The sequence below is a fragment of the Talpa europaea genome (genome assembly GCF_964194135.1).
Source record: "Talpa europaea genome assembly, chromosome: 5".
In the NCBI taxonomy this organism is placed as follows: Eukaryota; Metazoa; Chordata; class Mammalia; order Eulipotyphla; family Talpidae; genus Talpa; species Talpa europaea.
Window position 1 is genome coordinate 46,785,010 of NC_140071.1, and position 26,187 is coordinate 46,811,196.

General features: G+C 35.4%; 1 protein-coding gene across 1 annotated transcript in view; it reads left to right on the forward strand.

Annotated features, from left to right (window-relative positions):
• The window catches only part of AP3B1 (adaptor related protein complex 3 subunit beta 1), a gene marked incomplete at its 5' end in the record, with an annotated part of 182,438 nt that overhangs the window by 89,182 nt on the left and 67,069 nt on the right, over positions 1–26,187 (forward strand). The window contains 3 exons of the mRNA XM_084232934.1: positions 415–574; positions 3,774–3,921; positions 13,659–13,728. Coding sequence (XP_084089060.1) covers positions 415–574; positions 3,774–3,921; positions 13,659–13,728 — 378 coding nt within the window. The remainder of the gene's footprint in view (positions 1–414; positions 575–3,773; positions 3,922–13,658; positions 13,729–26,187) is intronic.

Below are 26,187 nucleotides of genomic sequence, written 5' to 3' on the forward strand. Positions count from 1 at the left end.
ATCTTTTCTAAATAAAATTTCCTACTGTCAGTAGAATTCAGATTATTCCTCACCCTTGTATCATTCTTAAAAATGAAAAACAAAATATAACTTTTTGCCATAACTACTTATGGAACTGAAAAGTAAGATTCTCAAATTTCTTTTACGTGGTTCATCTTTTCTCTCTTTATTTTTTTGATTGATTGATTTTTGCTCATTCTCAGAGCATCTTCTCTGTCTTGTAGAGTCCTTCTATGCTTGCCTGGCTTTAGGATACTAGAGGTCTGAATGATGGAGTGTGGCTAGAAAATGTTGAACCAAAGGAAACTAAAATTCAGCATCTGGTTTCACTTGTCATGAATATTGACATTTCTGTGTCCTTATGTATTATTAAATGGCTATAAATCAAAGAGCATCTGGTTTTATTTTTTTCAGAGAGTGACTCTGGAAGTGAAAGTGGAGAACAAGACGAGGAAGGAAACAGTAGTGACAGCAGTGAGGACTCTTCCAGTGAGTCTGAGAGTGAGACCTCAGGCGAGTCAGATGTGGAAAACAAGAGAACAGCCAAGAAGAATTCTAAAACCAAAGGGAAAAGGTAAATTATTTTGTCAAAATTTCCTTCAAAAAATATTGTGTGTTATTTTCCCCCAGGCCATTATGTCCCTTTAATTCACAGAGTGAATGGGAAAATAAGTGTGTGTATTTTTTCCCAAACAAATAATGAGTCTTATAAAATTAATTTAAAATGCTAGTTCACATTATTCCGATACTTAGTCTGGTTCATTTTCATTTTGAACTTGAAGAAATCTTGGGGTTACCCTTTGAAAATTGGTGTAACCTTGGAAGGCCGAGTTAAGTGATCAAGCAGTAGGTATGAAACACTTAATTACCTTTTGTAGCAATTTTGCTGAGAGCTAAAATTAAATCCTTTAACACTTTGCCATTATGTAACGAAGACAATTGATTTTTCTAAATAATGTTATATTAAAAAGATTATGATCCAAATATTAGAGTCAAGGGCTGTGAAGGAAGACGGTCATAAGATATTTAACGTTAGCGCTTTTTAAGATCTTCCATTATCAACAACATTATCATGTATTAAAGTGTCATTAAAATTTTGAGTAATTGGGGCTAATACCTTGGATTGCATGAGTCTGTTTTCCCCGCTGCTGTCAGCGAGTGGCCTCTGCAGACATGATGGCCCTTTCCCTGGAAGCCTGCTGCCCACTCACTTGATGAGCTTGCAGCCCAGCTCAGTCGTGGCTGACAGCACTGATTGGGGCGCAGTACGCTCTCTGCTCCTTTTATTACAGACAGTAATTAAAGCAGCTCGCCCTGCCACTTCCATAACAAACACAGCATAATGCCCTAATTATGACTTTATTAATTTAAGTCAGGATTTAATGATTTTAAAAGTGATTTATATTGTTTTTCCTGTTCAGAACAAATGAAATCTGTAGGTTAAATTAATACAGGCTTTTCATCATTGCAAAGTTAAAAAGCTAGTTACCAGTAAATTCTTTTCATTAGATTAACATCTGAAACTCTAAGCAGTAAGGTAAACAATAATTACCCATCAAAATTGAGTGATGCATAACAAAATAACACTTTTACCTTTAAAATCTTATCTTAAAAAGTGAGAAGTTAAATATATTCAAAATCAGTCACTTGTTGCAACAAAGCTGTTAACTTGGATTGCAATAACCTTTTCTTTGAAAGTCTGTATTCCTGGTTCATTATCAGAATGTCAGATATCATTGCTTCTCGACCTTTGGCTAAGATCAAGTGCAGAATATCAGATATCTATAATATTATACTTTATAAAAAGTACCTTGTTTCTAGCAAGGGAGAGTTTTGTTCAGTACACTAAATATCTTTTCAGATAACAAAAGTCAATATCCTAGAAATTTGTAATCATGTATTGTATTAGCTTCATTATTTTTTTCTTCCAAAATGGGCTTTTCTTTTTACCCATGTTTGAATTTGTGAGAATTGTTTATTACACACAAAAGATATATGAGTTACGTTCTCTTCCTTATATTTTTAAATACGTGTTTTTAACCAGTGAATTGGGCATAATAAATTGCCTTTCTTTGCTAGGAAAAAATAACAACAACATATTTTTTAGTCTTCAAATATAATTATATGTCCTTTGAGATGTTACCATGACTCCATTTTTAATAAACAACAATCATTTTTCCTCCACAAAAATCAATTCTAGGAAATATTGATTCTTCCCTTGCTTCACCATCCATGTTTTTCTGCCTGTTTCTTATAATGTTTTCAAAACTTTGTCAGTACAGCCGTATGATAATTTTTTTTTAAGTTTAAGGAGCTTAAAGTGAAAACTCAAAACTTTCATTTAGTAATTGATAACTAAATTTCAGTTTTATGCTCTAAAGTATTTTCATTTGAAGAGAGATGGTATAGAATAATGGCAAAAATATGGTCGTTGGAGTAAGACAGACTTGAATACAAATTCTTATTCTCTCCCTCCTGGCTATGCATCCTTGAGCAAGTTACTTAATTTTCCTGACTATTACACTGTTATAAACCTGTTAAGAAAATATTGAAACATTTAAATTGATAATTGGTATAAAATGACTGAGTCTACCTGGCACAAAATATATACTTGGAACGCACACAAAGTCATGCCATGCATACACCCACACAAATGCACATAGAACTAGACCTTCAGTTTTGAGAAAATATGAAAGACCACAGGCATCTCTCCTAATAAAAGACCTTTTGTTGTCTCACATGTTATTCCATCTCCTTGGAGACATGCTTCCCTACCCTGCTGCCTGACTTATTCCTGTATCTCCATTTAAGTATCTCTTACTCTGGGAAGCATTCCCAGTCTTGGTTAAGTTTGTTTAGACACCTCTCCAAATGTTCTCATGATACACTGTACTTAAGTATTTATTACTTACCGTACTTTTTATTGTTATTGTCATCTTGCTATTCTATATCTTCCAGTGGATTGCAGACTCAAAAGAGAGACACACAGATCATTTCTCTTACCAACCATTGATATCCATAGCATCTAACATAGTGTTAGCATATGGTAGGCAATCAATAAATTTGTTAAATGAGTGAGTGAACAAATAAATCAATAACATCAGCACTTATTTTTGACCATTCTATATTTTTAAAGTTAATCTTTGATTGTCTTACATTTTTAGTGAGACTTAGTTTATTATAAGAATTTTCTTTTGAACTGGTTAACATTTACTCATGTTTAAAAGTCACATTTGGGAACATATGTAAGTAATTTTCTTGGACAGAGAAATATAAAATGCAAGTCTACTTTTGCAAAAGTAGATGTATGGAAATTTAACTTTATTAATTCAAACAGTATTTTATGATAACATTTTAAAAATCAGTCTAAATATCTTTGAAATTGTTACTATTTACACATAATGTATATTCCTGGTAAATCAGATGTTTAGCTAGTAATTATTTTCTGCTTATGGCATCATTTAGTGTTAGGACTTTTTGTATTTAAAGGGTTTGTGAGCTAGCTGGTATAATTAAATATGAATAGTTTTAATTTATTTGGTTAAAAACTTAACTTTTATTTCATTAATATGGTCTGGAGTTCTTAAATCATTATTATTGTTTTTATATACTAAAGAGAAATGGTTCTCAGTGAAAATATACTTCTCTAATAAGAATCTTGACTTAGAGACAAAATGGACAAATAGCAGCATTTGTCATTAGATTTTTTAAATTACTAAGCCTGTTTATACAAATGATTTAAAGTTGATAGATCAAAATTTATTATTATGCAGTGATTCTGAAGATGGGGAGGAAAAAAATGAAAAATCTAAAACTTCAGATTCTTCCAATGCGGAATCTAGTTCAATAGAAGAAAGTTCTTCAGATTCTGAATCAGAATCTGAATCTGAAAGTGAATCTGAATCCAGAAAAGTCACTAAGGTAAGAGATAACATGTTTACTACCAAAATTAAGTATTCTTATAGCCTTTACCTAATTAATAGTAAATATTTCTGAAAATCAATGCTTTGCTAAAAGTTTTCCTGTTCAGAACAAATGAGATCTAATCATTGCAAAGTTTAAAAGTTAGTTATTAGTGGGCGGTGGCGCAGAGGTTGAGCGCTGGGTTGCTAAGCTGTCTGCAGCCTTTGCAGTGCCGGTTCGATCACCGGCTGCTCCCTGGCCACCGGAGGAGGGTCCCACATGGCGCTCAGACCTCTCCTGCCGCCTGCCGCTCCCCTCAGCAGTGTACTTCGGTCCTTCTGCTGCTCTGCTCCCCGCTCTGGCTCTGGTGAATTCTCTCACACTCCCGCACTTCTGACTGTACCCAGTGCATGTATAAACAAAACAAACAAACAAACAAACAAATAAATAAAACATGCCTCTATTAAAAAAAAAATAAAAAAAAAGTTAGTTATTAGTAAATTCTTTTCATTAGATTAACACCTAAAACTAAACAGTTTAACATTGTTGCTCACAACTAAAATAAACACCATCTTCTTTTATCCACATTTATGATTTTTTTCTGGATACTCACTTACCTTGTAACTCAGCCCCACAGAGAAGTTAGAAACTTTTTTCCAAACCTCATTCTTTGTCACTGAAATTAGAGATCTGAATGTTGTGAGTATGACTTTTTTGTTCTAGACTAGGATGTGACAAGGGAGGTTTTTTGCTTAGGGGTGCATAAAAGGAAATCATAAAAATAGTACTGAGCAAAGAAATGAATCAAAAAATTGAGGAGGATTGCTTATTTAAAATCAGATATTTTGGATAATAGAATATTTTTAAGGCTTAATTAGAGGGTATACATTCTTTAAACTAGTTAATAAAGCTGCAGTAACCCTGTACTTAGAAACAAATGCAACAGCCACTTATGTAATAGAATGATGTTTTTGATATGATACTTTAAACACTGCACTTTGTTTGCTAAATAGCAAAAATTAAAAGTATAAGTTGCAAAAACTTTTATTATTACAAAATTCAGGCCTAATGCTTATCTTCCTGATCTGGAATTATTGTTTCCTATAAATGGATCTTATTAATGCTAGACTTCAAATGCAGTAGTGTATATATAAGCTGAATTATTCCATGTGTTGGAAATATGGTCAAACCTTTCCTTTGAAATTGATTTCCTTTTAACCTAACCTTTTTTTCACATATTTGTTTTATAACTTAAATTTCTCTAATAAGTCATACGAGTAGCCAAGGATGAAAATAAATTTATTGAAGTAGATAATTGTCCTTGCCCAACCAGAGGTTTACTATTAAATAAATAGCATATTTTTTTGGAAAAGCATATTTTATTTTTTTTTTAATTGAGACAACATTAGTTTACAACACAACACTATATATATATGATTTAGAAGTATAGGATCATGTCGTTCCGGTGTTTATTACTTCCCCACACCCACGACCAAGGCACCTATAATCCTCCACCATAACCCACTGTGCCTACTTCCCATTCAGCTCTCCCTCCTTCCCCAACCCCAGTTACACCCTCAATTCTACAGTTAGATTTCTAGGGTTTGTCATTGGTTTGGTTTTATTTGACCTTATGTTTTGTTTCTCTATATTCCCCAATATAAGTGAAATCATCCAGTATTCGTCTTTCTCCTTCTGACTTATTTCACTTAGCATAATCCCCTCCAGTTCCATACATGTAAGAATTTATTTGTTTTATAGCTGAGTAGTATACCATTGTGTATATATATATGTATATACACTACCTCTTCCTCATACACTCATCTGTCTTTGTTGTTTACTTAGTGTTTCTATAACTATTGTAAATAGTACTGCAATGAACATAGAAGTGCACACATCCCATGATTAGTGTTTTGGCATTCTTCAGGAAGTTGCCTAGTAATGGAATTGCTTTATCTCTTAGAGATTTATAGGCATATTTATCTGACCTTGCGTAAAATCTCATCACGTAGTGAGTTTAAGATCTCTCATTTCCTACTTATATCAAAATCCAAAACAATTTAAGATGTTATTTGAAATTAAGGAGTTTTAGAAAAAAATGTAAGTACTACCCAGAATAAGAAATCTGTGGTTTTTTTTTAACGACCAAACAAGAAATCAACAAACGTTAAGTGGGCAAAATTAAGGCTAGTTGTTTTATACCAAGTTTTGTAAAAGCTGAAAAATTAGAGACTTTAGTAACTATAGTATTAGAAACAGAACTTTAGAGGTCCAAAAAAAGTCACAAAAGTACTTTGTATCAGCGATTCCATGTTTCTTCTTTGTCAGAGACTTTCACTGATCAAATTAAACCTCTTAATATTTGAAAATTTCACTATTGAACATTAGTGCATAATTTCAAAGTATTACAGTGAGCCAAGACACTTGAGAAATTTGGGTTTTATACACATTGTTGCTATTTTTATGTCTGTGTGTTTGTTTATACATTTTCTGTATATTAGAATGTCTTATCTATAATTGACATATAATTGGCATAGGATTGTTTTATCAGCTGGAATATTCTCCACCTTAAAATCACTATAACTATTTTTTTGTTTGTTTCTATTTCTTTCTGAGTGATCTGAAGTATAATGTGCAATTACAAGGGTACCAATTTCCTAAAAACGGGTAACTCTCTAATTGTGGAAAAGTACTCTTTCCACCAAGTGTTGTGGCTTCTGCTCTAAATTATGAGTAATGAAGGCAGATGGTGGGTGCTTTACCTTAATTTAGCATGACAGTATGTTAGTGCTGAAAATTCATATGCCTTAAATTTGCAGCCCAGTGGAATCTATACTTTTGCTCTTTTTCTTTGCTTTCGTCTGGACAATGTCTTTTGGGGATACTGAACATGAAAATGAAACCTTGGCAGTACCTTGATTATATGACTTTCAAAACAGTTCATTTTAGGATGGTCCCATTAGAAAGGTATAGTTTTCTGCTTGTTGGGAGATAATATCTTTATTCTTCTGTTTCCTCATCTATAAAGTAAAAATGATATCTACTCTATCTCCTTCAACTGCTACTATAAAAACTGAAATGTGAATGATCATTGTAAAGCATTATATAAATATAAAATAGTGGTGTTAACATTTTGAAATTTGAGCATTAGTCGCTGGAGATACCAACAGTATTAGAATCATAGAACATGGCTGCTAAAAGCAACTCGAATTTTTGGGTAACTCTGATGTTTCCTGTATCTTCTCAACTCTTCTTATACTACTCATGTTATAAGTTAGCATTCAGTTATGACCTCTTACCCTTTGTGCAACTTGTGGCCTTATTCATTTTTTTCAGAAAACTGAGCTGCCACCCCCTGTAAACACCTTATATCTCTCTCAGCTCCCTAAAACACCATTTCTCTGTACCCTCCATATTCTTTAGATATAGCTCTGAATAAGTGCCCCCTATGCACTGGCCTTGTTTTGTTGATAGTATTATACTCCTTCACACCTTCGATCTCTCCTCCACTTATTCCTTCCCTGCCAAACAGAACACTCAAGTCTTGCCCAGCATTTAAAGAGAGGAAGGAGGGGATAGAAGAGACACAGAGACAGAGAGTATAAGTGAGGAAGAGTGAAAGTTTAGAAAAATATTCTAGATCTTCTCTGTCAGCTTCTTAACCCAGTTATTTCTGAGTCCCTTAGAACCTAGTTTCCACTCCTATCACTTTCTACAAACACTGCTCTGAAAAGTCAACCTTGTTCTTTCCCTTAAACCTAGTTTTTATAATTTTCCACCTTTTTATATCACTGTTCTCCTACTATGTGAAACTCTCTGCTTTCCTTTTCTTCTGACCCCTTTGACTTCATTCTTTTGCTTGCTTCACTTTTTTTTTAAAGATTTATTTATTTATGCATACAAGAGCTGGAGTACAGGCCACAGGTGCGGGGGATGAGAGGATTCACCAGAGACAGAGTGGGGAACAGAACAGGCACATTGACTGAAATATACTGCTGAGGGAAGCAGCAGGCGAATCAGGAGAGGTCTGATGCACCATGTGGGTAGCTCCCTGATTCGGGATCAAACTCGTGCTGCTGTGGCTGTGGATAGCTTCATAGGTTACATCTTAACCCCTTGCTCCACCAAGAAGGCCCCTGCTTGCTTCACTTTTTACCACCTTCTGACACCCAGCTGTGACCATGTCCCCCAGGTTAGTGCTTGGTGCACATTATTTTTCAAAAAATACTAATTGGGGACCTCCCTGGTGGCGCAGGTGGTTGAGCACCGCACTGTGAAGCTGTTTGCAGCCTTTGCAGCACAGGTTTGATCCTGGGCCGGCTGGCGCGAATCCCACATGGCACAGCATACCTCTCCTGTCTGGCCCGCTGCTCCCCTCAGCAGTGTATTCCATCAGTCTGCTTGTTCTGTTCCCCGCTCCTGTCTCTGGTGAATCCTCTCACCCTCCCACGCACCTGGCCTGTACCCCAGTTCTTGTATAAATAAATAAATTTAAAAAATACTAATTGATACACATTAACTCTCTTTAATCCTCCTTTTTTCTCTGTCCCACCCTTCCACCCCCACATGAGACTCATTCAATCCTATCACTTTGGTTAATACATTTATGTGAATTACTTCCTTAATAGCATCTTTAAATCCCACCAAAAGCTCTAACATTTCTTAACAGATTTAGAGCAAATTCTTGTAACTCTCAGCAGCTACTGGTTTCCCAATATAGTCAGAAGGCATGCTCTGCTCTTTGGTACTAGCATTCTTTTGATTTTCCTAGATTGTAGCTCCAGAGTTATCTTTGACTCCTGTGTATATTTACACAGTTGTCTTGGAGATTCGGTGTGTTATTTCTCATCTCTTCTTTTCCTACCACCACTATTCTTGATCAGCTTTTTATTACCTCACCAATAGACCATTGCCATTGGTCTGTGATGGCAGATGCTTCTCTGACATATTCCTTCTGTACCACTGTCAGATTAATGTTAAAGCTAGCTATAATGACACCCCATTGTCATTTGAGTTCAGTAAACTCCTCATGATAGCATGCCCAAAACTACCTTTCTAGTCTTAATCTCTTTATATTCCTTGTGTTCTATCCCAGTGGACTACTTGTAGTTCTCTGAACATGCTGTATGCCTTCCTATTTCTATGCCTTTGGTCTTTCTTTAGCATCATTTTTCTTATTACAGAAAATAAATGCTGAGGAGAAAGTGGCTTTATATCAGAGTGTGGTCCCTCCAGTTCTCCTAGTTGAGAATGACTACATGGAATGAAAGATGTTACTGATGAGAGGATATCACTCATGGGAACGGTATAGGAACATTCAAAAGGATGAGAACCACTGTTTATGCTCCTCGAGGGTTTATCATTCAGCACCAGTCCCCAATATATCATAAAGCCACAAAACCATAGTCATACATTCTGGGGACAGGTCCATAATGACCAAAGGAAATGATCTTGTTCTTCAGGTATAATTAGTTTTGATAGGCATATTTTTATTTGTAGGTGTTCTTTTCCAAAATATATTTCATAGAGAAATATTTAATTGAGTGTAATCCTCTTTATGAAATAATTATTTTGCTCTAAATAATACCTATGACAAAATTACTTTTACTTATAATAGTTTCACATTTTTAAGCCCCTTCACATACTTTGCACAGTATAAAGAGAAACTTTTTTAATATGGAAGTGTAGAGAAATCAGTAATGTCGACCACACTATATCAGAAAAAGATTCACATTTATATCACTTTATCCATTTTTTACAGCTATAATTGTTATGTTCTGATTGTAGTTAAAATCATGTTGAACAGATGGCAACAATTTTTATTAAAATATTTTTTTAAGTTTCCAGGAGATCGTATTTTTCTTTGTTGAACCTAAGCGATAATGTTTTTATATAACTAGCCAGAATGTTAGAGTGCTTTACATACTGAATTTTTTCCCTATCACTTTATTAGTCCACTGTTCACATCTTAACTGGAATACTTTACCTGGTAATGCATTCAGGGCCTGTGCACCAACTATTAAAAGATTAACCATATTAAAGATTCTGGAGTATAAAGTAAATGTGGCATGTGTAATGAAATAGATCTTAGAGAAAAGTGAAAGGAACTATTTTCTCATTGTTTTTCTGACATATTTAAGAAATATGTTTAAGAAAGAAGTTTTACTTGTGTTTTTATAAGCATTATGTTACAATTACATAACTTCTGTGTATTATAGAATACTGGCTTTTACTATGACAATTCAAAGCCTTGCCTCTTTCAATTTATGTCTTCCCCAATTTAGTTCATATTTTAAGTTCTCCAGAACAGAAATATCATTTCACTTCAGTTGAGCTCCTTAAATCAAGGTGAATGCCAGTAAGTAAGCTTTCTTACTGAGGTTGATATACTATCTAATAGGGAAGATTTGTTTAACAGTTTAAACTTTTTTTAACATATAAAGAAGTCTCAATTTATTGTAGCATGCTTTCATTTTAAAGCACAGGGTAAGTGTGAGCCTTAGATTTTTTAAATCAAATTTGTGAGATGACTTGAAGGCAAAAAAGTCATTAAATTGTCCTTGGTTGATAATTCTAATTGAAAATATTTCATGCAAATGTGTTGCCCTGTGAGGCTAGAAATTAGCCTTGAATTTTATATTAATTTCAATGCACGGTTTGGGTTTGACAAACTTTACATTCCACTTATCCTGTTTTACGATTTAAAATTTTAAACCTCTGTATAACGGTTTCCTCTTAGGAAGCATGTTTGATGCTTGTCATGTCAGATCTTCTTTTCTACTTGCTTTTTATTTTAATCACCATAAAAATGAACATGCATAATACATAAAAAATCTTTACAGATATATATTACAATTTTGTTTGTATTATTTAGGGCTTAATGTGTTATTTCCAGGTTCTTTTATTTATTGTTTGAAATGAAATATATTAAATAGAAATCAGTTTCTTAACCCAGTGACTTTGTATTTCATTTTGATAATGTTGACGTGTTGGGGTGTATAATAGAATACCATAGAAACAAAGTGGAGATTTGAGAAGGATGAATTGATAACTGGGGTTTTTTGTAGTGAGATTTTTTAAGATCAGTTACTGTTGTCCTTATAAAAGTCTAATATAGTCACTCAGCTGTTAAAAACCTAATCCTCTATTTAAAAAAATATACAAAAACAAATTGTCTATCTTTCTGCCTGATCTCTTCTCAAGTGCTAACACAATGGAAACAGTGGGTGATCTGTCAGTGTGTTTGGTTTGTCAATGATGGTTTTGTATAAATATTGGGAGGGTAAGAAATAAAATTCACACAGTAAAATATGATTTCATCTGCCTTTTCTCTGCAGCTCCATGGCTCATGCTGCGGTGTGAAATTCTCATTTTACACACTTTGCAGGCGGAGCACATGAATTATGCATTGAGCAAGAAAAATCTCCTGCCTCAAGTCCTATATGCATTTACCCAGGTTCTGTCTCTATTACCAAGATGAATTGCAAATGGAGAAATGTTTGATGGAATAGGGCTCTTAACTTCTTTGTTTAGAATTCAGATTTTTATTTTTATAGTAGATCCTTTAAGTATGAAAATATTTTGAACTTACTATGGATTTTTTAAAATGAAAAATGAAATATAATATAAGAAAGGAATGCCAAACACATCATGAAGCCTTTTATATCCTTGATTCAGAATGCAAGGCTTTTTCAGTTCAGTAGGAATGACCATTATGTATGGCTAATGTTGTATTTCAGTCACCAGTTATTTGCTGTTCTCAGAAAGTCAGTGAAATTCTGTCCTTGTGAGAGCTGTTTTTCTTTCTGTTTTGGGCTTCTAAGAAGAGATTATACCAATTTCACATGTAGTTCTGTACTGTTTTGTATGTGAGCAGATGTGTATTTAATAGATATTGTTACACACTCTTAACTGTGAAGTAGAAAATAAGGTATAGACTTGCCTCTGGCTTTAACTTTATCTAGATTTGACAGGTTTCTAATTTTTCAGGGTGAGAGGTTACAGTTCCATAGAACTGTCATGCACCATTATAGCTATAGGAAGCTATGCCCATTGTGCTCAGCACAGCATTTGATAAGTCACATGGTCACAAGCTCTTTTTGTTATATGTTCTTTCTTCATAGGAATGATGTTCAAATTGGGATCACATGTTCATTCTATACCTGTTTTTGTTACCTGAAATTTATAAATTTCAGCTTCAAAACTAACCTTCTATTTTTGCCCCTGTCCTAGAGATCATTAACTCATTTAAGGCATGGAGAGAGGGACAAATATTATTTGTTTTTAAGTAATAAATGAAAATTCAAATCCATGTAGATGATTTGGAGCTTTCAGTTGCAGAAATAATTATTTTGAGGAAAAAAATCTGTGTGATGCTTTTAGTTAGTGTTGTAATGTGTATTATTTTCTGAGTATTGGCATAAGGAGAAAAATAAGCAGAACTTAAGATTATTTAAAAACATTTTCTAACATAATTTGATATAGTATGGGTGTGCATATACACTAAGAGTTCTATCATAGTGTAGACTTTAAATGATACCTTTTATTTTTGTGATATCATTTCATGGCTGAAGGAATATTTAAAAAATATTTGTAATAATTGACATAAACAATAAGTTAGAAGCTCCTTTAGTAGATTATAAACTGTCTGAAGGTAGGGACTGTTTGTCTTGGCTGTTATATCCATTGCTTAGCATAGAATCTGATACATGCTTAAAAGTCTATACATATATCTATTGAATGAAGAAGTCATTGAGTAAGTAAACAAAAACATATGAGCAAAAGGTTCACTTTTGATCTTTAATTTGAGAAGATTTAATGTTAAAAAGCATGTATTACAAAGATAAAATGACCTTACCCAAATACATCCATTTAACACACTATCTTTGTTAGTCTTTAATTGATTATAATGCTACCCAGTACTGTACATAATTTATCCTTTTTTGAAAAAAAAATTACATAGCTTTTCTGAATATCTAACCAAATTCTGAACACCTGGGCTTAGGGACACTGTTTGTTAGTCCATGATTTTTAGTCCATTTTCATTCAAAAATAAGATGGACTGAATGAACAAATCTGAGGTGAGGAAGCCCTGATTATATGCAAATATATTTGTGATACTTATTTTCTCCTAAAAGAAAACTAGAGAAAGTAAATCCTTTTCAATCCCTAAAGAGCAAGAGTCTGAATATATCATTTATAGATTTGAACAAATACCTTTGGCAAAAGAAGTCTGATGTGATGCAGTGTTGATATATCAAGTGCCTGGTTTAATGCTTGTCACACACCACTTTTCAGTAAAGGCTAATCTATCACAGCCCTGCCAACCACTTCAGAGTTAAGCATATATTGTTTAAGCATTTCTTTTTCTTAAATAAGCTTGTCTTAAGTTATTTTCAAGACTATTTGTGCACTTTCTACCAAAGAGGCGTATTACATTTTTGTTAGCAAAAAGTTAGCAGATTGTAAAATATTTTCTTACTTTAAATTTTCTTCTAAAGATATCCTTTATAATCTTTAATCACACAGTATTTTTAAACAGTTAACACTTTGCATGGTGGGGAAGAAATGCTTTATGCATTCTGAAATAAAAATTTCGATTCAAAAAAGTCCTTTGTGTAACCATACAAAAAGTTAATTTGATTTTTTTTTTTCTTAGAAGACTGAGCAGAGGAAAAATGTTTGAAACATTTAGGACTACTCACAGATTTAAAAAAATAGAACATATAATAAGTGAAATATTTCCTTTTTTATAGGAAAAAGAAAAGAAATTACAAGAAAGAAATCCTGTTACCAAAAATGTCTCACTTCTAGATCTAGATGATTGTAAGTACTGGGATTTAAACTTTATCTTCTATGTTTAGTTGTAGTAATTTTTAATACTGTCTTTCATTTATTTATCTCAAGCTGTATCTACATCTATTATGAGATTTATAGATGAATAAAGCGAGAAAATATTATAAATTGGTTGTTAGTACCTGTTACTTCCAGATATTCGGCATATCATTGTATCACATGAATAGATATAATTAGTTAAATAAGAGAGCACCAAATTAATTGTAAGATCTTTTGGTTTAGAAATTTATACTTGTTTTAGTAAATAAGTATCCATCTTACAACTTCTTCCCATGGAGTGTTGATTGTGGGCATTGAGACTTCTAGTTAAGGATGTAAGGAAATGGGAAAGTAATTGGAAATATAAAGGTTATAGTATCTTCTTGCCACATTTTCAGTAGGAACAAAAATGGATGCAAAACCTTTGAAGCCCCAGTGTGGTTTTTACCCATCAATATTTTTATCTGCAAAAAATCCTTGATTCGACAAATCTACTCTGAGAATTTAGAATCCTACAAATGTACTCATTCAAGTGTGCAAAAATGTGTATTCATCATCTCTCCTTAAATCCGCCTGCATTATGAGAAAGATGTTGAAACTTTGTTGGTAGGTCAGTTTTGCATAAGAGTAACAATAAGTAGAATTTCATTAATCTTAGACCACTACCAATTTTCAATATAGTTTTTCCGTCCTAGAGGTGAGTTATGTTTTCAAGTTGTCTGTTTATATTATTTACTGTCTATATCTTCAGTAGCATGGAAAATTCTTAATATAGAGAGATTAAAATGTGTAATACAGAAAAACAATGTAGGGAAGTTTTAAATGGAGCTGGATTTGAATAATTTACACCTACTGGTAAAGATTTTAGTTTACATCATATTTCACCTATTGGTGAAGATTTTAAAGCAATACACTGTATTCCTAAGGACTGGAGAAACAGGCTTCCTATATATTCTTTTCTTTTTAATTGGTATAACTTAGCAATATATCTATCTGTATTTAAATTGTATGTGTGGGGCCTCCCTGGTGGTGCAAGGGGCTAAGTGTCAGCACTATGAAGCAATCCGCAGCTACTGTAGCACAAGTTTGATCCCCAGCCAGAGAGGTGACCCACATGGCGAGGCAGACCTCTCCTGCCTTGCCCACTGCTCCCCTCAACAGTGTATTTCAGTCGATCTGCCTGTTCTGCTCCCCACTCTGTCTCTGGTGAATCCTCCCACCACCCCACACCTCTAGCCTACACCCCAGCTCTTGTATGCATAAATAAATAAATCTTTAAAAAAATAAATTCTACATGCCCTTTGACTGGTAATTTTCCTAGGAAGTTATCTAGCAAAATCAAATCTTACTCCTTACTTATTTAGACTCCTTAGTTTAATGGCTTAATTTTATACCTAAGTACATCTTTTTATGTTTCTAAAACCTTAGATTACCTCATTATTGCCTATCTGTTATCTACTCTGTTCCTTTACATTTGTGAAAATTACCAGGCTCATTCATACCCAGAGTTTTTGTACTGCTGTTCTAAGAATACTCCCAGATCTTCCAATGGCAGGGTTGCATCTTATCTTTCAAATCCCAGCCCTTAAGTTCCCTCTCTTTACCTTCACTAATTTCTCTGGAGTGTCATCATGATACTTTTCACTCCCTCAAATTATCTTAAATAAGTTTATCATTTGTTTATTTTTCATCTCACCAAACTAAAGTGTAAATTCTATGAAAACAGGATCCTTGTCTATCTTGCTTACTGCTATTCCTAGTACCTAAAATAGTATGTAGAAGATAGTGAACACCCAGTAAATATTTGTTGAATTAATGATTTACACATAGGTATATATAAAAATTTCATTGCATCATTATAACAAAATCCTGAAAATAAACACAATGTTTATAATATAATAGTAGAACTATTAATAGAAATTAAGGAGATCTTTGTCTCTAATTATATAGTTATGAATCAAAAATATTGTAAATTAAAAAAGATACATACAGGGCCTCCCTGGTGGCGCAGCGGTTGAGTGCTGGGTTGCGAAGCTGCCCGTAGCCTCTGCAGCGTCGGTTCGATCCCCTGCTGCTCCCCGGCTGCTCCCTGGCCACCGGAGGAGGGTCCCACATGGCGCGCAGACCTCTCCTGCCGCCTGCTGCTCCCCTCAGCAGTGTACTTCGGTCCTTCTGCCTGCTCTGCTCCCCGCTCTGGCTCTGGTGAATTCTCTCACCATCCCGCGCTTCTGACTGTACCCAGCGCGCTTCTGACTGTACCCAGTGCGTGTATAAATAAAAATAAATCTTTAAAAAAAAATCAGTCTTGTACAGCAAAATAAATGTTTAAAAAAAAAAGATACATAGAAAGCATATTCCATTAGTGTAAAATAAAGAACAAAAGAGCAGATATATATTGTACACCATCACAATTATACATCATACATTTCTGGAAGGCTGCAGGATAATCCTCTAGTGGTAGTAAGCTCTGGCCCCTGTGGGTGTAGGACTAAACTAGGAAGAGAGAAAAGAAAAAGATTTTTGTTTCATATCTTTCTGTGATAATGAATATTTTGTATTTAGATGTAACTTTCATAATTTAGAAAGTTTAGTATCATAAAAGAATCACAGTTTGTCTCTGGTTTATAGTTGCTTATTGATTTTGATTTTTTTCTTTATTATAATGTCTTTTTCCTGGTCCCTTATTTAGGTTTTCTAAATTCCTGCTATGGTGAAATACGTCAAAAGGCAAAAGAAAAAGATCAAATGGTTTTACTTATAACAGGAATATAGGAAAACCAAATAAGACATCAGTGTAAAAAAAATGATAACCTTACAAAACACCACAAAGCAAAAACAGACAATTATAAATCAGAGACATACTGCAGGGGAGGAGGAGGGAGAGGGATCAGAGAGAGGGAGGGAAGAGCACAGGGGACTGAGGTGATGGTGCACAGGTGCCTTGGGGAAGGAAATTTTATGGGGACTCAACCTGAGGGGGTGGGGGGAAGCAAATATATTGTTTAAAAAAAAATTTTTTTAAATAAGTAAATAGGGCCTCCCTGGTGGCACAGCAGTTGAGCACTGGGTTGCGAAGCTGCCCGCAGCCTCTGCAGCACCGGTTTGATCCCCGGCTGCCAGGCAAGGGTCCCACATGGCACGCAGACCTCTCCTGCCACCCGCTGCTCCCCTCAGCAGTGTACTTCGTCAGTCTGCCGGTTGTGCTCTCCGCTCTGGCTCTGGTGTATTCTCTGACTTTCCCGTGCTTCTGACTGTACCCAGTGCTTGTATAAATAAATAAATCTTAATAAATAAATAAATATAATGTTCCCTAAAAAGAAATAAATAAATTCCTGCTATGAGTGAGACCATCCGATATTTTTCTTTTTCTATCTGGCTTATTTCGCTGAGCATGATCCCTCCCAGCTCCATCCATGTTGCTGCAAATTGCATGAGTTTATGTTTTTTGATTGCTGATAATATTCCTTTGTGTATATGTACCATATCTTCTTGATCCAGTCATCTATTTTTGGGCATTTGGGTTGTTTCCATAGCTTAGCTATTGCAAATAGTGCTGCTATAAATATAGGGGTGCAGGTGCCCTTTTGAATTAATGTTTCTGTTTCCTTTGGGTAAATACCTAGGAGTAGAATTGCTGGATCATATGGAAGCTCTATATTTAGTAGGTTGCAGAATCTCCACACAGCTTTCCATAGTGGTTGGACCATTTTGCACTCCATCAGCAGTGCAGGAGAGTTCCCATTTCTTCACATCCTCGCCAACATTTGTTGCTAGTTTTTTTTAATATGTGCCATTCTCACTGGTGTAAGATGGTATCTCATTGTAGTTTTGATTTGCATTTCCCTGATTACAAGTGATGTTGAACATTTTTTCATATGCCTGCTGGCCATTTGCATTTCCTCTTTGGAGATTTTTTTTTTTTTTTTTTTTTTTTAGCTCTTCTGTCCATTTTTTGACTGGATTATTTACTTTGTTTTTGTTGAGCCTCATCAGCTCTTTGTGGATTTTTGTGATCAGTTCTTTATCATTAGTGTTGTGTGCAAAAATGTTCTCTCAGTTGGTGGGGTTTCTCTTTGTTTTTGTTATTGTCTCTTTTGCTGTGCAGAAGCTCTTTAATTTGATGTAGTCCCAGCTGTTTATCTTTGCCTTCACTATCGCTACTTTGGGTGATGTGTCTGTAAAGATGTTTTTGAGGTGCATGTCATAAAGTGTTTTGCCTCTATTTCCTTCTATATATTTTATGGTTTCAGGTCTTACATTTAGTCCAAAAACTATTTCTTTAAAAAATCTTTTGTTGGGCCTCCCCGGTGGCGCATCGGTTGAGCGCTGGGTTGCGAAGCTGCCCACGGCCTCTGCGGCGCCGGTTCGATCCCCGGCTGCTCCCCGGCCACTAGAGGAGGGTCCCACATGGCGCGCAGATCTCTCCTGCCGCCCGCTGCTCCCCTCAGCAGTGTACTTCGGTCCTTCTGCCTGTTCTGCTCCCCACTCTGGGTCTGGTGAATTCTCTCACCCTCCCGCGCTTCTGACTGTACCCAGTGCATGTATAAACAAACAAACAAATAAATCATAAATTAAAAAAAAAAAATCTTTTGTAGTCCTGCATTTGTCAGAAATGCTTAATGGCTTAATTTTATACCTACGTACATCTCTTTCTGTTTCTAAGACCTTAGATTACCTGATTATTGCCTACCTACTATCTGCTCTACTCCTTTGCATTTCTGAAATATACTAGGCTTATTCATACCCAGCGTTTTTGAAAACTCTCTTGTTAACAAATTAATTTTTTTGTCTTTCTGCTAAGTGCAAGGTACTCTGCTAGCTTCTAGAACAGATAAATAGAATTTAGTTATTCTTTTCAAGAGACTAAAACCTAGTCAGGGACACAGATATCTGAACAAGTAACTTGTTATATGAGAGAGAGGTGTGGAGGTATAAAATACAGTAAAGCAAAAATGAGGGAGAAGACAAAAAACAACTAAAGAGCCACAAAGGCCTTGTGGAAGAAGACATATGATCTGTGCTTAGAGATAATGACATATGGAGTATTATGAGAGAAAAGCACCGTTGAGAAAGGTTCTTAAAACATTAACTTCATTATATGCTCCTTATTAACCTCTAATGGTTCTCTGTTGTCTATATGATAAGCAGTTTGGTGATCAAAAATTAAAAAGTCTGGGCCTCCCCGGTGGCGCAGCAGTTGAGCGCTGGGTTGCGAGGTTGCCCGCAGCCTCTGCAGTGCTGGTTCGATCCCCGGCCACCAGGTGAGGGTCCCACATGGCATGCAGACCTCTCCTGCCACCCACTGCTCCCCTCAGCAGTGTATTTCGTCGGTCTGCCTGTTCTGTTCTCTGCTCTGGCTCTGGTGAGTTCTCTCACCTTCCCATGCTTCTGACTGTACCCAGTGCTTGTATAAATAAATAAATTAATCTTTAAAAAAAATTAAAATGTCCCTCTAGCAGCTTGGGTTCTCAGTTGTGAGAATCAGATTCATTTTGAAGGATTTTGAAGGAAAGGCAGACACATTTCTGAGTTTTATCTAAGAGACACATCATAATCCACAGAGGTTATTTGTTCAGTACACATTGTATACCAGGAAAACTGAAAGTACTGAATTTATGTCTTCATTCAGAAAGCACTTGCTATGATCTATGTAGTTGACTACATGTTGGAGATTCTAAATGAATACAACATTGTCCCTACCCAAGAAACTCAAAGTGTTATGGGAAAAATGGATACGTTGGCAATTAGATTGCTGCATTGTAAATGAAAGGAGAAAAGAGATGTGCACGGAATCTGTTAGGTATTGGGATACCTAAACCACCTAGCTGTACCAAGATGAACACTCAAGCTCAGTGAAAATAAGAATTTAACATAGGTGTACAGGTGTTCTTTTGACTCAATGTTTTTGTGTCCTTTGGGTAGATGCCTAGTAGTGGAATTGCTGGGTCTTATGGTAGCTCCATTTTTAGTAGACTGAGAAACCTCCAGACAGTTTTCCATAGTTTTTGGACCAGTTTGCACTCCCACCAGCAGGACAGTTCCTTTTTCACCACATCCTCATTTTTTGTTGCTTGTTTTTTTGATATGTGCCATTCTTATTGGTATGAGGTGGTATCTCAGTATGGTTTTAATTTACATTTCCCTGATTATAAGGTATGTTGAACATTTTTTCATTTGCCTGTTGGGCCATTTGCATTTCCTCTTTGGAGAAATGTCTTTTAATTTCTTCTGCCCATTTCTTGACTGGATTGTTTATTTTGTTTATTTTTTTTTTTTTTTTTTTAGAGGCATGCTTTTTATTTATTTATTTTTGTTTTGTTTGTTTGTTTGTTTCGTTTATACATGCACTGGGTACAGTCAGAAGCGCGGGAGGGTGAGAGAATTCACCAGAGCCAGAGCGGGGAGCAGAGCTGGCAGAAGGACCGAAGTACACTGCTGAGGGGAGCAGCGGGCGGCAGGAGAGGTCTGCGCGCCATGTGGGACCCTCCTCCGGTGGCCGGGGAACAGCCGGGGATCGAACCGGCGCCACAGAGGCCGCGGGCAGCTTCGCAACGCAGCGCTCAACCGCTGCGCCACTGGGGAGGCCCTGTTTATTTTGTTTTTGTTGAGTTCTGTGAGTTCTTTGTATATCTTTGTGATCAGTCTCTTATCAGTTGACTGGAGTGCAAAGATTTTTTCTCAATCAGTGGGGTGTCTCTGTTTTGGTTAACGTCTTTTGCTGTGTAGAAGCTTTTCAGTTTGATGTAATCCCAGGAGTTTATCTTTTCCTTGATTTTCTTTGCTTTGGTTGATGAGTCTTTAAAGATGTTTTTGCGATGTATGTCTTGTAGTGTTTTATCTATATTTTCTTCTATATATTTTATGGTTTCAGGTCTTATGTCCAGTTCTTTTATCCATTTTGAGTTGATTTTTGTGCACAGTGAAAGGTAGTGATCTAGTTTCTTTTTTTTTTTTTTTTGCATGTGGTGTTCCAGTTTTCCCAGCACCAATTATTGAACAAACTGTCTGTGTTCCATTGCATATTCTTTGCTCCTTTGTCAAAGATCAGTTGCCCATATAAGTATGGTTTTATTTCTGGGCTCACCTGTATACCTATGTTTATTGCAGCACTATTTACAATTGGTAAAACCTGGAAACAACCCAAATGCCCAAAAATAGATGACCGGATCAAGAAGATGTGGCATATAATACACAGTGGAATCTTATTCACTAATCAGAAAAGATAAACTCATGTCATTCACAGCAATGTGGGTGGAACTAGAAGTTGAATTATGCTCAGTGAAATAAGCCAGAAGGAAAAAGAAAAATATCGGATGTTTTCACTTATAGTAGGAATATAGGGGAACCAAATAAGACATCAGTGTAAAAAAATAGTAACAGTACAAAACACAACAAAGCAAAAACAGACAGTTATAAATCAGAGACATCCTGCAGGGGAGGAGGAGGGAGAGAAATCAGAGGGAGGGAGGGAAGGAAGGAGCACAGGGGACTGAGGTGATGGTGCATGGGTGCATTGGTGAAGGAAATATGGGGACTACACCTGAGGGGGTGGAGGGAAGCAAATATTTTTTAAAAATAAACAATGATGTAAAAAATAAAATTAATATAAAAAAACAAAAAAAATTCTTACCAAAAAAAGAAAATAAGAATAAGTCAAGCAGTTGGAGGCAAAGGAGTGAGAGAAGTAAAGTCATGGATGAGAAAAGGCTTCTCACCGCCTAATATCTTTTTCTCTATAGGGAAGCAGTATAGCAACTCTGGCAATCCACTGGCTCTACTACAAAATAGTTCTGTGATTTTGGATAAGTAACTTGGTATTTCCTTATTGCATATATTGAGAGAATGTTATCAGAAGCACAGGTCATACACCTGGTATGGCCTTTAATCAGTTAGGTGACTTAGTTTCTTAGAGTCTCATTTTGTTCATTATAAAATTAAAAAAGAATGGCTGAAAAGTTTCTGAGTCACGTTAGATACAAAAGTATATGACTGTTTCATGGAGTCAGTTGATGATACATTAAAGCTCATTTATGCTGGAAGACGACATGGCCTAACTTTGGTAGGCTTTGATTACGCTCTCTTTTTTTGAGGCATGTTTTATACTTCTGGAAATTAAGTACCCCATACCATGTGATCTCAGTAGCATGATCATAAAGCAGTAATCCTATTCTGATGTTCTGATGTTGTTTTATAGTAATGTAAACCTCTGTGATTACAGTATTAGTTCAAATAAGTGTGAAGTCTTTTAAAATTTTTCTTTAGCTAATAATAAGCATGCTTCAGATAAGCCTTATAATTTATAATATATTACTGAGTAAATTTTAGTAGAACCATTGGACTAAAGGAGCTGGACAATGAGACTGAGTTGAGTTCTAGTTTTATTACTTACTACCTGTGTAACTTAGGCAAGTTATTTAATCCCTCTGTGCTTTAATTGCTTTATAAATTAGGATAATAGTCATACTTTTAGAATTATTAAAGAGGATCAAATGTGTTAACAGGTGTAAAAGCAGGTAAAACTGTGCCTGCATATAAGCATTACATAAGGATTAGCCTTGATGGAGATGGTAAACAAGAAACAGTAACCGAATATTGCATTTAATAAGTTAAATCATTTCAGGTTAAACGTTTGTATTTTAAGTGTTATGCTTAAAGTTTACTTTTGTTTTAAAGATTTATTTTTATACAAGAACTGGGGTACAGGCTAGATGTAGGGGAGGGTGAGAGGATTCACCAGAGACAGAGCAGGGAACAAAACAGCCAGACTGACTGAAATACACTGCTGGGGGGAGCAGCAGGCGAGACAGGAGAGGTCTGCCGCGCCATGTGGGTATCTCCGCGGCTGGCTGGGATCGAACCCACACTGCAGAGGCTGCGGACAGCTTCACAGCACTGCGCTCAACTGCCTGTGCCACCAGGGAGGCCCATATGCTTAAACTTTAAAGCAAAACGCTGATCAAAAGGGTCATTGATACTCTAGTTTTAAAAAAGAAAAGTGTTTTGTATAAAATAAAAAAGAAGATGAAAATAAAACAGATTTGTGATCCAGACACCATGTTTTAATTTTCTGACATATCAGTTCAGATTCTTTTCATATGCAAATCTTCTCTTTTTCTCTGTTTATCATACCTATTCCTTTCCATATCATAATCTTCAACAATTTCATTTTTAATGTCTACATGTTTTTTTCTTTATAATTTTGTAATATTGCCATTTCATTGTTTTGCAATCATCATAAAGTAATACCCATTGTTCTAAGTCTATTATTGCATTTTCACCACGAGTGTTTCCTTAGGGTAAATTTCCAAGAATAGAATTGCCAGGACCAAGGCTTTGAAGAATTCTGTTTTGTGAAGTTGCCTACTACAAAGCGTATACCAACTTACACAGTATTAGCATGAGAGTGCCATATTCCTTATGCCCTTACCAATGCTGGATTTTATATTTAAATTTTTTTCTTGTCAACTGGATAGATGAAATTGCTCTCTCATTTTCATTTGTATGCCTTGTTTTATTTAAAAACTAGAATTTTAAAGTACATTCATTAAATACTTTGGCATAATCATTTGGCCTCAGAATTTAAGTAAGGATTTAACTTTCTGTGCCAGCTTTTATCTTGCCAGACTTGGAAATAGATGTGTAATCATTTCTTTAATACCAGAGATTCTGTCTTCTGAAATATTAAAAGCCTATTTAATCTTTTTTTAAGAGCAAAATTGCCTATAGAATGAATTTTCATCTCCTGTTTTGATGTCTTTTTCCTCTCTCTGTCTTTAGCCAACTTAAAATTGAAATCAGAGACTATTTCCTATTCAACTTTTATTCCTTATATGAACATCTAATATTTTGAATGGACAAACAAATGACCTGTTGCATGGAAAATCAGTGCATTTTGACCAAAGTTAGAAGAGCCAGTTTCTAGTCCTACAGTGGTTCTATTCACTTCTTTTATGACATTGGCAGGTTTTAATCCCCCTGTGCCATAGTTCACAATGTCTTTAATATAAATGCCCCTCCTATGCCTTCCCACCGCCATTGTCTACTTCAGTCCTTTGCACCTCATTCCTGAACAATTACAAATTCTTCCTTATTGCAAATACAATATTCTTTCCTTCCATCAGTTCTCTTATGCTACCATCTGATTAATCATCCTCCAGTCCCAAATTTGTCATTTCATTACTGTTTTTTTTAGATTTGGTCTATGGGATAATTCTCTTTGGTCATTGGGATAATTCCAACTCTCTTTGCTTTCCCAGTTTTCCATCTCTCACCTTTTGTTTTACAATATTTTTTCTTCCAGAAATTAACCAGCTTCTTTATATCTTCTTATTAAATCCCTACTCTTAATTAAAAACTGGGCTTTGTTCCCTCCTTTTCATGAAACCTTCTTACCACCTGTCTCCAGTGATTCTTTTGTTTCCCAGCTCCCTGTGACACTTTCTAACTGTGTAATGGTTTTTCCATGGTAGGTCTGAGGAAGCCTAGAGATTGTAGTAGTGCTTCGGACCCCTTAAAGAAGTACAAGGAAGAAACCACAGGTTCTATTCTCTTTTCCACCTAGTCTCTGCTCTGCTCTTTTTATTGCATATGTTGAGCTTTTTAATCTTCATGTACATGTCCTCTTTTTTCTCATCTGTGCTTTAAGTTAATTAAGACAAGGACCATGTCTTGAACTTCTATGTTCATGAAATATTTAATTGTTAACTTTATGAATTAATATTTGTTTTGCCTAATTTATAGGATATTGTCAGATTAAAATAAGAAAAAGATACTTTGGAAAGTGATGTCAAATTGAATCAGTGTTACTTCCTTGATAGTGTTGTTTGGTGTGATAGTTTGTTGAAAGGTAAAACTTTTCCTATGTTTTGTTTTTTTCTTTCAACAAACAGTTGAGCAATTATTAATCATTAAAAATTAAAAATTAAAGTCTGCTCACACAGACTAGTAGAGCATGTAAATTTGTATTGATGAAAAGTAATTATAAAAGTGTGTCCACGTATATCTGTAAAACAAAAGAAGTACATAGAAGCTGTGTTTAGTTGAGTCAGGTTGTGCTTTCCTATCAAATGGTGTCTTAATTGGTAAAAGTTGCAACATGAGCAAGGCAGTAAATACTTTTTAGGTACAGAATAGAATATAGGCTCAAAACATGAAACAATTTTGAAACCTTATTTGGTAGAGCTAGAACATAATGGTAGTTAATGTATTGGAGATAAGCTATTTTTATGCGATTTCACCTGTGGTCACTATTTGATTTTAAATTAAAATTTAAAATGGAGTTCTTTAGTCATATTAGAACTTTTCAAGAGCACATTTGGCATATGTGACTAATGGTCACCATGTTTGTTAGCACAGCTATAAAACATTTCATCATTACAGAATTCTTTTGGACTATGCTGAACTAGCTTTAAAGGACCTTGTGCCTTTAATTAAGGAGTTGGACTTTATTTTTTTAATAAAGATTTATTTTTTGTTGGGCCTCCCCGGTGGCGCAGTGGTTGAGCGCTGGGTTGCGAAGCTGCCCGCGGCCTCTGCGGCGCTGGTTCGATCCCCAGCTGCTCCCCGGCCACCGGAGGAGGGTCCTACATGGCATGCAGACCTCTCCTGCCGCCCGCTGTTCCCCTCAGCAGTGTGCTTCGCTCCTTCTGCCTGCTCTGCTCCCTGCTCTGGCTCTGGTGAATTCTCTCACCCTCCCGCGCTTCTGACTGTACCCAGTGCATGTATAAACAAAACAAACAAACAAATAAATAAATCATAAATAAATAAAAATACATGCCTCTTAAAAAAAAACATATAAAAAAAAAGATTTATTTTTTGTTGATGTATTTAAGAATTGGGGTGTCGCCCAATGGTGCAGGGGATCAGAACGTTCATCAGAGACAGAGTGGGGAGCAGAAAAGGCAGATCTATTGAAATACACTGCTGAGGAGAGGAGAGCAGTGGGAGAGACAGGAGAGGTCTGTTACACCATGTGAGTTAGCTCCTTGGCCAGAAATCAAGCTCTTGCCTCAGTGGCTGGCGATACCTTGGACCACCAGGGAGGCCAAGGAGTTGGACTTTAATCTCATAGTCATTTGTAAGCCTTTGAAAATTCTTAAACAGAAGTAACATGGTCATTTCACATTTTAGATTTTCAAATTTTCAGGTATCTGATCTCAAATAGAAAGGAATTTTAAAGTCAGTCAGATATTTCTCTCTAAAACATAGCTTTTGCTTACAAAGTGTAATTAGAAGGGAAATATATAGCCTGTGCCTCTCTATTTATTAGAATAGAGAATAACATGATAAAGGAGTTCAGTACCCATTTTTAACTTTTCTGAATCAACAAGAGACTTTCTTGAAAGTTCTTTTTATTCTTTATATTAATCTGAAAAAGAAAATCTGTTTTTTTCCTTTAGTGAAGTTACTGGTGATAAATGTTGGGAATAATGTTATATGATAAAATTTTTC